This window comes from Corticium candelabrum, unplaced genomic scaffold, assembly GCF_963422355.1.
Source record: "Corticium candelabrum unplaced genomic scaffold, ooCorCand1.1 SCAFFOLD_98, whole genome shotgun sequence".
Taxonomy (NCBI): domain Eukaryota; kingdom Metazoa; phylum Porifera; class Homoscleromorpha; order Homosclerophorida; family Plakinidae; genus Corticium; species Corticium candelabrum.
The window spans coordinates 462-12,000 of NW_026912678.1; the positions used below are offsets into that span (position 1 = coordinate 462).

The following is an 11,539-nucleotide window of genomic DNA, read 5'->3' on the forward strand; positions in this document are numbered from 1 at the left end:
TTTGCTGTGAGAAAAGGTCACATGTTAACAGCTAATCGGTTGTTATTAATAATGCAGTCAGTTGAAGATGTTGCATTAGAGGTGAGTAACAGTTGTCTTACAGCATAATGAGTGGATACAGTTTGGTATTTTTGTTTGTATTTTTTTTTATAGAATTGATTTGTGACATTGATTCTCTTTCTTTGATTGTTGATAATAGAATGTGTGGAAGCTGCTGCAGTGGGCATGTAGGAATGAAGTGGATGTTGCAAGAAAGATTGCAGAGAAGTTTTGTCAATTGGTGGAGAAGAAGGTGAGAGTTTTTACAATACTGTTTGATTATGTGTGAAAGATGTTTTTGTGTTGTGCATGCAGACGGTTGCACTTTACTTCACTTTGCTGCTGAACTTGATGATCGTGAGGCAGTGGAGTGTCTGTTGGAGAAGAAGGCTGATGCAGATGCTAAAGATAAGGTAAACAATATTATGAACTTTATGGTAGGATATTTATGTATAGGTTTAATATAGACTGTTGGCTAGGCGAATGAAATACACCCCACTCCACCCTCGAGTTGGCACAAGGGAGTGCTGGGTACAGCGGGTGTATTTTATTTATACACTTGCCAGTAAGTCTATAACCAGCTTGTAGGCATTGATACATCCTTTAGGCACGAAATTCAAATCAGTTGTGTAGCAAAATGTTCAGTGATGATGATGCCTTACCCAAACTGAAATCGACTTGGGCATTGAAACAGCAGAATTGCCAGTTATTGGTTTTTGGACGCTAGTAAACTGCTAAATCTTGATGTTGCGTCTGATCAGCAGTCTTCTGAATCTCATTTCCAAGCTCCCATTTCATGCAGTAGTTTTCAGAAGTTCCTTGATTTATGTGTTCCCCTAGCAGCACAAAAGCTACTGCATGGGACGGTTAGAGTGTTCAACGCATGGAAGAAATGGAGAAACAAGCAGCCAAGGGCGGTACATGCATGATCTGCATGTTATGAACAACAGAGAAATGAACTACCGGCTTACACGTTTTATGCATGAAGTTCGGAGGCAAGATGGAAAGCCGTATCCACCTTCTATCATGCAGCAGATTGTAGCTGGTTTACAGCGTTCTGTGCGCGAGTATCATTCTATTACTGGACGCCTTACCACAGTTAATTTTTTAGAAAGGACGACTCTCAGTTTAGTTTGCTCAGGTTTGCACTTGTATTGTTTGTTCTGGCTGACAGATATTTCTTTAATAGCCTAATTGTTATTACAAACACTTTTTATGTTTACACTTTGGTTCACATCTTGATAAACCTGTAGCCACAGGCAGTTATACGGCCCGATTTATTGACGGGTCAATATGTAGTTGTAGTGGGTTATGTCACCTATTGTAAGTGAATACTGGACACTGATTGGCACAGAAAAAGCTAGGGTGCTACAAATCTTAAAACAGAACAAGCAGTTGTGTGAAGTGTGCAGTGAAGCTTTTGTTTATTTGAACATGACAGTTATGTTTTAGTAAGCAAGTTAGTTGTGCATATGACAATAACACTTCAGTGTTATGTCTTGTCATTGTTCTAATTGCTACACTGTACTGCAAGGTCACATTATACATACACTAGTCCTACCTCACCCTATGGGCGGTAGCAATCTATGTTTACACGCCACATTTCCTGGAAGAAGATGCATCTTCTGTGACACACGGACGCATGCATGCAGAATCAGCTCGGTGAGTCAGTTTACTCCACTTGCAGCGGGCACATCTTGCGTTCTACCAGTTGTGGCAATTAGAGGATGGCGTACAGTGGCTGGCGAGCTCATGTCACATCTTATTCTCAGTTAATTGAACAAACAAACTTCCGCACATTTTGTTACAAGCCTGCAAAGTCTCTCTCTCTCTCTCTCTCTCTCTCTCTCTCTCTCTCTCTCTCTCTCTCTCTCTCTCTCTCTCTCTCTCTCTCTCTCTCTCTCTCTCTCTATCTCTCTCTCTATCTCTCTCTCTATCTCTCGTGTGTGTGTGTGTGTGTGTGTGTGTGTGTGTGTGTATGTGTGTGGTCATGTGAAAAGAATGAATGACAGAAGGTTACCAAAGCAAGTATTCTATGGACAGTTGTTAAATGCCAAGCGAAGAACTGGTGGCCAAAAACTTAGATATAAAGACATGCTGCGTCATCAACTGCAGAATGTGGGCTTCAATCAGAACAATTGGGAGTCACTGGCGTCTGATCATTTGGTTTGGAGGAAGCAAGTGTCATCTGGTTTGAAGAAGTTTGAGGATGAGAGAATGAAAAATTAGAAGAACGATGACACATACATCAGCAAATGGCTCAAGGAGTAATTACAAGTCAATATGTATGTGCCATCTGTCATCGCGATTGTCATTCTTGTATTTGTCTCTATGCACATGAACAAGCACACAAGCGATGGTTGAATTCTAATCAGTAGAGAAGCCGTGAAGGTGTGTGTGTGTGTGTGTGTGTGTGTGTGTTTGTTTGTTCTTGTGTGTGTGTGTGTGTGTGTGTGTGTGTGTGTGTGTGTGTGTGTTTGTTCTTGTGTTTGTGTGTGTGTGTGTGTGTGTGTGTGTGTGTGTGTGTGTGTGTGTGTGTGTGTGTGTGTTTGTTCTTGTGTTTGTGTGTGTGTGTGTGTGTGTGTGTGTGTGTGTGTGTGTGTGTGTTTGTGTGTGTGTGTGTGTGTGTTTGTGTGTGTGTGTGTGTGTGTGTGTGTGTGTGTGTGTGTTTGTGTGTGTGTGTGTGTGTGTTTGTGTGTGTGTGTGTGTGTGTGTGTGTGTGTGTGTGTGTGTGTGTGTGATTGTTATTTCTCAGTGTGCATTCATAGTAGATATGTACGTATTGTAGCTGCCCTGTGTTTGTACTACTGACCTTAGAATGCAGACTGAGGCAGTTGGCACTCCTCGGTGGTTTCATTCTATAGTTAAATGCTACAGAGTTACTAGTAGCATTTGTGAAGTCATGTTGTGATATTCTTACTAACTCATTATAATTGTATGTGTGATAGGATGGCAAGAAGCCTTTTGATTTTGCTGTGAGAAAAGGTCACATGTTAACAGCTAATCGGTTGTTATTAATAATGCAGTCAGTTGAAGATGTTGCATTAGAGGTGAGTAACAGTTGTCTTACAGCATAATGAGTGGATACAGTTTGGTATTTTTGTTTGTATTTTTTTTTATGGAATTGATTTGTGACATTGATTCTCTTTCTTTGATTGTTGATAATAGAATGTGTGGAAGCTGCTGCAGTGGGCATGTAGGAATGAAGTGGATGTTGCAAGAAAGATTGCAGAGAAGTTTTGTCAATCAGTGGAGAAGAAGGTGAGAGTTTTGACAATACTGTTGATTATGTGTGAAAGATGTTTTTGTGTTGTGCATGCAGTCTGGTTGCACTTTACTTCACTTTGCTGCTGAACTTGATCATCGTGAGGCAGTGGAGTGTCTGTTGGAGAAGAAGGCTGATGCAGATGCTAAAGATAAGGTAAACAATATTATGAATTTTATGGTAGGTTATAGGTATGTATAGGTTATAGACTGTTGGCTAGTGTGTAAACGAAACACACCCCGCTTCAAATTCGAATCAGTTGTATAGCAAAATGTTCAGTGATGAAGATGCCTTACCCAGGCTGAAATCGACTTGGGCATTGAAACAGCAGAATTGCCAGTTATTGGTTTTTTGGAAGCTAGTAAACTGCTAGACGTTGATGTTGTTTCTGATCAGCAGTCTTCTGAATCTCGTTTCCAAGCTCCCATTTCATCCAGTAGTTTTCAGAAGTTTCTTGATTTGTGTGTTCCCCCTAATATCACAAAAGCTACTGCATGGGACGGTTAGAGTGTTCAACGTATGGAAGAAATGGAGAAACAAGCAGCCAAGGGCGGTACATGCATGATCTGCATGTTATGAACAACAGAGAAATGAACTACCGGCTTACACGTTTTATGCATGAAGTTCGGAGGCAAGATGGAAAGCCGTATCCACCTTCTACCATGCAGCAGATTGTAGCTGGTTTACAGCGTTCTGTTCGCGAGTATCATTCTATTACTGGACACCTTACCACGGTTAATTTTTTAGAAAGGACGACTCTCAGTTTAGTTTGCTCAGGTTTGCACTTGTATTGTTTGTTCTGGCTGACAGATATTTCTTTAATAGCCTAATTGTTATTACAAACACTTTTTATGTTTACACTTTGGTTCACATCTTGATAAACCTGTAGCCACAGGCAGTTATACGGCCCGATTTATTGACGGGTCAATATGTAGTGGTAGTGGGTTATGTCACCTATTGTAAGTGAATACTGGACACTGATTGGCACAGAAAAAGCTAGGGTGCTACAAATCTTAAAACAGAGCAAGCAGTGGTGAAGTGTGCAGTGAAGCTTTGTTTATTTGAACATGACAGTTATGTTTTAGTAAGCAAGTTAGTTGTGCATATGACAATAACACTTCAGTGTTATGTCTTGTCATTGTTCTAATTGCTACACTGTACTGCAAGGTCACATTATACATACACCAGTCCTAGTCACCCTATGGGCGGTAGCAATCTATGTTTACACGCCACATTTCCTGGAAGAAGACGCATCTTCTGTGACACACGGATGGACGCATGCATGCAGAATCAGCTCGGTGAGTCGGCTTACTCTACCTGCAGCGGGCGCATCTTGCACTCTACCAGTTGTGGCAATTAGAGGATGGTGTACAGTGGCTGGCGAGCTCACATCACATCCTATACTCAGTTAATTGAACAAACAAACTCCCGCACATTTTGTTACAGGCCTGCAAAGTCTGTGTGTGTGTGTGTGTGTGTGTGTGTGTGTGTGTGTGTGTGTGTGTGGTGTGTGTGTGTGTGTGTGTGTGTGTGTGTTTGTTTGTTTGTTATTTCTCAGTGTGCATGCATAGTAGATATGTACGTATTGTAGCTGCTCTGTGTTTGTCCTACTGACCTTGGAATGCAGACTGAGGCATTTGCCGCTCCTCGGTGCTTTCATTCTATAGTTAAATGCTACAGAGTTACTAGTAGCACTTGTGAAGTCATGTTGTGATATTCTTACTAACTCATTACAATTCCATGTGTGATAGTATGGCAAGAAGCCTTTTGATTTTGCTGTGAGAGAAGGTCACAAGTCAACAGCTAATCGGTTGTTATCAATAATGCAGTCAGTTGAAGATGTTGCATTAGAGGTGAGTAACAGTTGTCTTACAGCATAATGAGTGGATACAGTTTGGTATTTTTGTTTGTATTTCCTTTATGGAATTGATTTGTGACATTGATTCTCTTTTTTTGATTGTTGATAATAGAATGTGTGGAAGCTGCTGCAGTGGGCATGTAGTAATGAAGTGCAGTGCTCAAAATTAGTTTTCAAAGTTAGTCGGCCGTATGGCCAGTAATGCCAGAAGTTAGCCGGTCATTCAAATTTTTTACCGGTCGTCTAATTTAATTAGTAATCAAAAGCAGTTAGTAATCAAAAATTAGTAATCTCTAATTTAATTAGCAATCATAAACCAAGAAACAAGAGTCAGTTGAATACACATATTACTAAGGAAGTAGGCATTAGTTTACAACATGAAAGCACCTAAAATTGCAGTAACTAACAAAACATAGCAAACTGTGAACTGCTTTCCTTTATAATGTTACAGTTTTACATCAAATTAAGCAATTTACTCTAACACCACACTATAAGCATATTTGTTCGAACATAACTAGTTACTACAGATCTGAGATGCTATTCTGACATCATGCAAGTTGTGCTAGTGCATGTGACGATGCAAGTTGTGGTAGTGTGACGATGCAAGTTGTGGTACTGTGACCATATTTCACTCATCATTCAAGATCCAAGAGTCCCAATCATCCAGAGATACCGACTGCTCTGCCTCACATATTGTTTCAGTTGCCTCATTGATCGCTGAAGTGTCTTCTTGTTGATGAATGGTCTCGCTGCTGCATTCAATTTTTATTTTTTGGGGATGACTTTCATGACGAGTTCTTGAACAGTCTGACCACCATAACTGTACAGCAGCGCTTGAATCAAAATTTTCAAGTTCAGTTCCCTCAACACTGACCTCTAGCAGATAACGTCTCCTGACTAAGACTTGTTCTACGATCAGTTTTAATAAGTTTTAAGCGGGAGAAAAGGCGTTCTACTTTTGCAGTACTAAACGGTAAGCTGAAAAGGAGCTGTGCAATAGCAACTAAATTCCTAAATTGCGTGCAGTCAGGTCCAAACGCCAAGCGGTACCAAACATGTTGATACCCATCTCTGTCCACTCGAAGATATTGATGTGCATAGTCAAGCATCTCCTTGGCTTCTTCCTGAATTGCTGCTAGATCAGTAGCCTTGGCCTCGAGAGGAGCTCGGAAATTCTCAACTAGCATTGAAACAGCCTCTGTAAGCTGATGAGAGAAAGACTCATCGGTTTTGTGTGAGTACCAGGCTTGTGTGTCCAAGAAAACCATAATAGCCCTCATAAGTTTTGTGTCTGACCATGAAAGTCTTTCCTTCAATTCATCATCCAATCTTCTCAGATCACTTAAAGCTTGCTGTCTGCAGCTGTTCACAACAACATCATTGAAGTGATGTAATTCAATTCCTTGATACGTCATTTTGCCATCTGCACTTTTTATTAGATTGTCCATGACACGTCTGCTTGCAAACCAATTGGTTAAGGGAGTTTCTTTCAACTGTTCCATGGCTCGGTGACTTTTGAGTACTGATTGAATTGCCTTAATGATATCAAGATCATCTTCCTGTAAAGACAAGCTCAGACTAGCGGCGGGATCTAAAATATCTATGTAATGGGCACAGGACAGAATTATTTTTGCATGAGTCCACTTTGTCAAATAACCTTTTAGACGCTGCCGATCAGGGCTTCTAAGACTAGCATCTTCACAGAGGCTTGCTAGGTGGTTCATGTAAGCCCCATACCTATCGAGAACTCTGTGGAGTGCTCTTCGCTTATGAACAATCCATCTGCTTCCTGATGCTCTCACTGGTAGGTTGCCACCCCTTGGAAAATTGTATACTTCTTTCAAATCGTTCACAATAGCCCTCAGTTCCCTACATTTCTTGGGAGACTTGTTGTAAAGATAATAGATCCTAAGAAGCATTTCATCTATTTCTTTAAATACTGGATTGGAGAGAGCGTCTCTGCTTGCCAGTTCTAGTCGATGGGCAAAACACCACATCCAGAAAATCCATGGCAGAACATTCTGAACTTTTGCTTTTAGTCCACGTATCTCTGAGATGTTTACAGCAGCACCATCAGTTCCCACACCAACAAGAATTGGCAAATTTTTGACTTGCAGCACATTTTCTGGATTCATCAAATCTCTTATACCCATATCTTTCAGAGCTTCTTGTAGGCAATCGAAGAGTCCAGCAGAATCAGCCTTAGACGGTTCCAGTACTTTGAAGTATCGACTTCGAGTTATTAGCTTTTCAGAGGTGTGATCACTCTCAGAATAGATGATTGCAAACAACTCATTCTCCACTTTTCCTTTGTCAGCTGAACTATCCATCAAGATGCTGAAGAAAGGTGCTGCCACTGTTTGTTTGAAATGCTGTCGCTGACTTTCAGCAATATAATGCACAAAGTGACTAGCTGCTACATCAGTTGAATATGCCTCTCCCAGCTCAACACCATGTCGTTTTTCAAGAGCACAGATAGATGGATATTTTACGAATGGAAAGTTTTCTTTTGCCAGAAAATAACATATTTCAAATTTCTTCATCATCCTTGCTTTGGTCTCCGGCTTCATCTTAAAACTTCTGGCAATCTCACTGTAATCCGTCACTGGCTCTCTCCTCTCTCTTGCTGTTTCTTTTCGCTTGTAGGACATTGCAGCTTGATGCTGAGCACTCCCAGCATGATCAATGACATTGTTGGTTCTGTGATTTCTTGACCCATCAATCCACGTTCTGGAGAAATGCTTAGTGCCACATACCTTAGATTGGTATGTTCGACACACCTCACACCACAAAATATCAACCATTGAAGGATTATCTTTCATCACTTCACATTTAAGCCATGACATAGTTTGATAATCAGCTTCATGGCTTCTTTTCCACCCCATAAATGTTTCTTTTGATATATGACGTCTGCATGTGGTTGATGACACATTTTGACGTACTGGTGTTTTTGCAAGCTCTGGAATGGTTGTAATCGGATGACTATTTGTAATCTCCCTTTGGTCTTTCTGTACATGTTTGTTCTTGTTACTTAATAACCAGGAATCAAGAGTTTGCTTGATCTTGGAAGACTTGCTTTCAGAACCCTTTGGCTTAGTAGCAGTGGCAGCCATAGCACGTTGAGTTGTGCGAGAAGCATTGCCATATGCCGGTTTGTCACCATTTTGACTTTCTTGGGCTGCAGTGTGGTGTGAGTCAACAGGTATGCCAGAATCTTCATGCATAGTTTCTACTGTAATATCCATGTTCGAAGGTATTGCACAAACCCTTGGGCTCTTAGGTTGGAATCCAGACAATGACCATGACTTTGGTTCAATTCTCTTTGACTTTCTTGATTTTCTAAGGGTTTTCATTACAACAAATTCACTGGCATTCTCATCATCACTGAAGCCAAAGGTAGATTCAAGTTTGTCAGAGTCAGACTCATCACAGCAATCAGAGGCAGGAATGTCACTTTCGGCATGGTAACTGAGATTAGTGGCTGATCTGGGTAGCAAAGGCACAAAGTGATTGAGTTGAACATTTCCCTTAAGAGTTGCTGGCTGAGTTGTGCTAGACCACATGATATGAATATCATTATTTTGACTTGTTGCAGATTCCAAAGGTTGTACAATGGTATTCATAAAGGGGCGGATACGTTGGTTAACCTCAGGGTAGTGCATGTTGATGGAACAACCAATTGCTGCAGCTGCACCATAGACTTGCACCATCCCACACCAACTTCCAAATTTCTTTGTCTCATTGCCCTCCTTCACCACAGCTAAAGCTAGGCTGTCCTCAGTGCCCTTTCCCACTTCCTTTGCGGCTTTGAACACGCTGTAACTCTCATCAGAAAGAAACATGGCAATGAGTGAAGAAGGATTCACACCTGGACAAGACGAAGATTTTTCAATCAAAGCAGCTGCAATTGCCTGTGGCTTGTTGCAGAGCTGTTCTGCAACTTGCTGACGGAGTTGCTTGTGATTTTCTTCCTTTCCTGTCAAGGACATTGCAACAGCCCGAAAAAAGCAATTGCCATCAGCTCCCACACACACAGGCTTATGGGTCACCGGAGCATCATTTGGGTAAAGAAACTGCGCAACTGGGTCCAGAGACATAACGCTCTAACAATGAATTGAAAGGCAAAAAGCAACGCGGAAGTTTCAACAGATGTTAGTATACCATAATTAACGTCATTAAGTACTCATGTTCCATGTACCATAGCAAATCTTTAGACAGCATGACCACTTAACTGATTGTATCATAATTCACGAGAGATGTTATGGCATTTCATAGTAACACAACAATAGCTAAACGGTCCTCTCACAAGACTTAGATAAACATGCAGGGCTGTCCCTCTCATGAAAACATGATTGAGGCCTGACAAATAAGGTAAAAGTTGGGCGGTGCTATAGATTGTAGAGTACAAATTCAGAGGCCAACACATGAACAGAGACTAAATAGATGGTGCTAAATGATGTACATAGCTAACATATAATATCACATAGCTATGTAGACTAGCTATACACTTAATTGGCTCTTCATAGAGCTGGGATAGCTCTTCTCATCACTAATTAATGACATACAAAAGTTGACCGGTCACCTTGACCGGTAATTAGCAACTATCACCGGTCATTATCCAAATATGATCGGCCATTGACCGATGACCGACAGTAATTTTGAGCACTGGAAGTGGATGTTGCAAGAAAGATTGCAGAGAAGTTTTGTCAATCAGTGGAGAAGAACGTGAGAGTTTTCACAATACTGTTGATTATGTGTGAAAAATGTTTTTGTGTTGTGCATGCAGTCTGGTCGCACTTTACTTCACTTTGCTGCTGAACTTGATGATCGTGAGGCAGTCGAGTGTCTGTTGGAGAAGAAGGCTGATGCAGATGCTAAAGATAAGGTAAACAATAATATGAACTTTATGGTAGGTTATAGGTATGTATAGGTTATAGACCGCTGGCTAGTATATAAACGAAATACACCCCGCTTCAAATTCGAATTAGTTGTGTAGCAAAATGTTCAGTGATGAAGATACCTTACCCAGGCTGAAATCGACTTGGGCATTTAATCAGCAGAATTGCCAGTTGTTGGTTTTTTGGAAGCTAGTAAACTGCTAGACGTTGATGTTGTTTCTGATCAGCAGTCTTCTGAGTCTCGTTTCCAAGCTCCCATTTCATCCAGTAGTTTTCAGAAGTTTCTTGATTTGCGTGTTCCCCCTAGCACCACAAAGCTACTGCATTGGACGGTTAGAGTGTTCAACGCATAGAAGAAATGGAGAAACAAGCAGCCAAGGGCGGTACATGCATGATCTGCATGTTATAAACAACAGAGAAATGAACTACCTGCTTACACGTTTTATGCATGAAGTTCGGAGGCAAGATGGAAAGCCGTATCCACCTTCTATCATGCAGCAGATTGTAGCTGGTTTACAGCGTTCTGTGCACGAATATCATTCTGTTTCTGGACACCTAACCACGGTTAATTCTTTTAGAAGTATGACTCTCAGTTAGTTTGCACTTGTATTGTTTGACAGATATGTATGTAATAGCCTAATTGTTATTACAAACACTTTTTATGTTTACACTTTGGTTCACATCTTGATAAACCTGTAGCCACAGGCAGTTATACGGCCCAATTTATTGACCGGTCAATATGTAGTGGTAGTGGGTTATGTCACCTATTGTAAGCGAATACTGGACACTGATTGGCACAGACAAAGCTAGGGTGCTACAAATCTTAAAACAGAGCAAGCAGTGGTGTGAAGTGTGCAGTGAAGCTTTTGTTTATTTGAACATGACAGTTATGTTTTAGTAAGCAAGTTAGTTGTGCATATGACAATAACACTTCAGTGTTATGTCTTGTCATTGTTCTAATTGCTACACTGTACTACAAGGTCACATTATACATACACTAGTCCTACCCAGCCTTATGGGCGGTAGCAATTTATCTTTACACGCCACAGTTGCTGCAAGAAGGCGCACCTTCTGTGACACATGGACGGATGCATGCATGCAGAATCAGCCTGGTGAGGCGGCTTACTCCACTTGCAGCGAGCGCATCTTGCACTCTACCAGTTGTGGCAATTAGAGAATGGCGTACAGTGGCTGGCGAGCTCACGTCACATCCTATACTCAGTTAATTGAACAAACAAACTCTGGTGCATTTCGTTTCAGGCCGACAAGTCTCGTTTTGGGCCGCCGGAGGCAGTCTAGGCGAACTCCGTCTCGACCGTTCGTCTACGACAGCCAAACTCGAGCCGGCTGCCACGTTTCGCGATGATCCAAGAGCAGCACGTTACAGACATCTGGACATCCATGTGGACAGACAGATGGAAGTGTGGATTGGCGTATTATAGTATAGGATGTATACTTACCTAAACTCACATGAAGCAT

At 41.3% G+C, this 11,539-nt stretch overlaps 2 protein-coding genes across 2 annotated transcripts; one reads left to right on the forward strand and one right to left on the reverse strand.

Moving 5' to 3' along the window:
- The first annotated feature begins 362 nt into the window (after positions 1-362).
- LOC134197900 (myotrophin-like) lies at positions 363-5,911 on the forward strand. Its single transcript, XM_062667252.1, has 6 exons — positions 363-452; positions 2,988-3,089; positions 3,208-3,300; positions 3,362-3,460; positions 5,056-5,157; positions 5,275-5,911. The coding sequence occupies exons 2-6, from the start codon at positions 3,030-3,032 to the stop codon at positions 5,362-5,364; spliced, it is 444 nt and encodes a 147-aa protein (XP_062523236.1). The 5' UTR covers positions 363-452; positions 2,988-3,029; the 3' UTR covers positions 5,365-5,911.
- A 114-nt stretch (positions 5,912-6,025) lies between these two features.
- LOC134197901 (uncharacterized) lies at positions 6,026-9,354 on the reverse strand. Its single transcript, XM_062667253.1, has one exon. The coding sequence runs from the start codon at positions 9,257-9,259 to the stop codon at positions 6,026-6,028; it is 3,234 nt and encodes a 1,077-aa protein (XP_062523237.1). The 5' UTR covers positions 9,260-9,354.
- Positions 9,355-11,539: the final 2,185 nt, after the last annotated feature.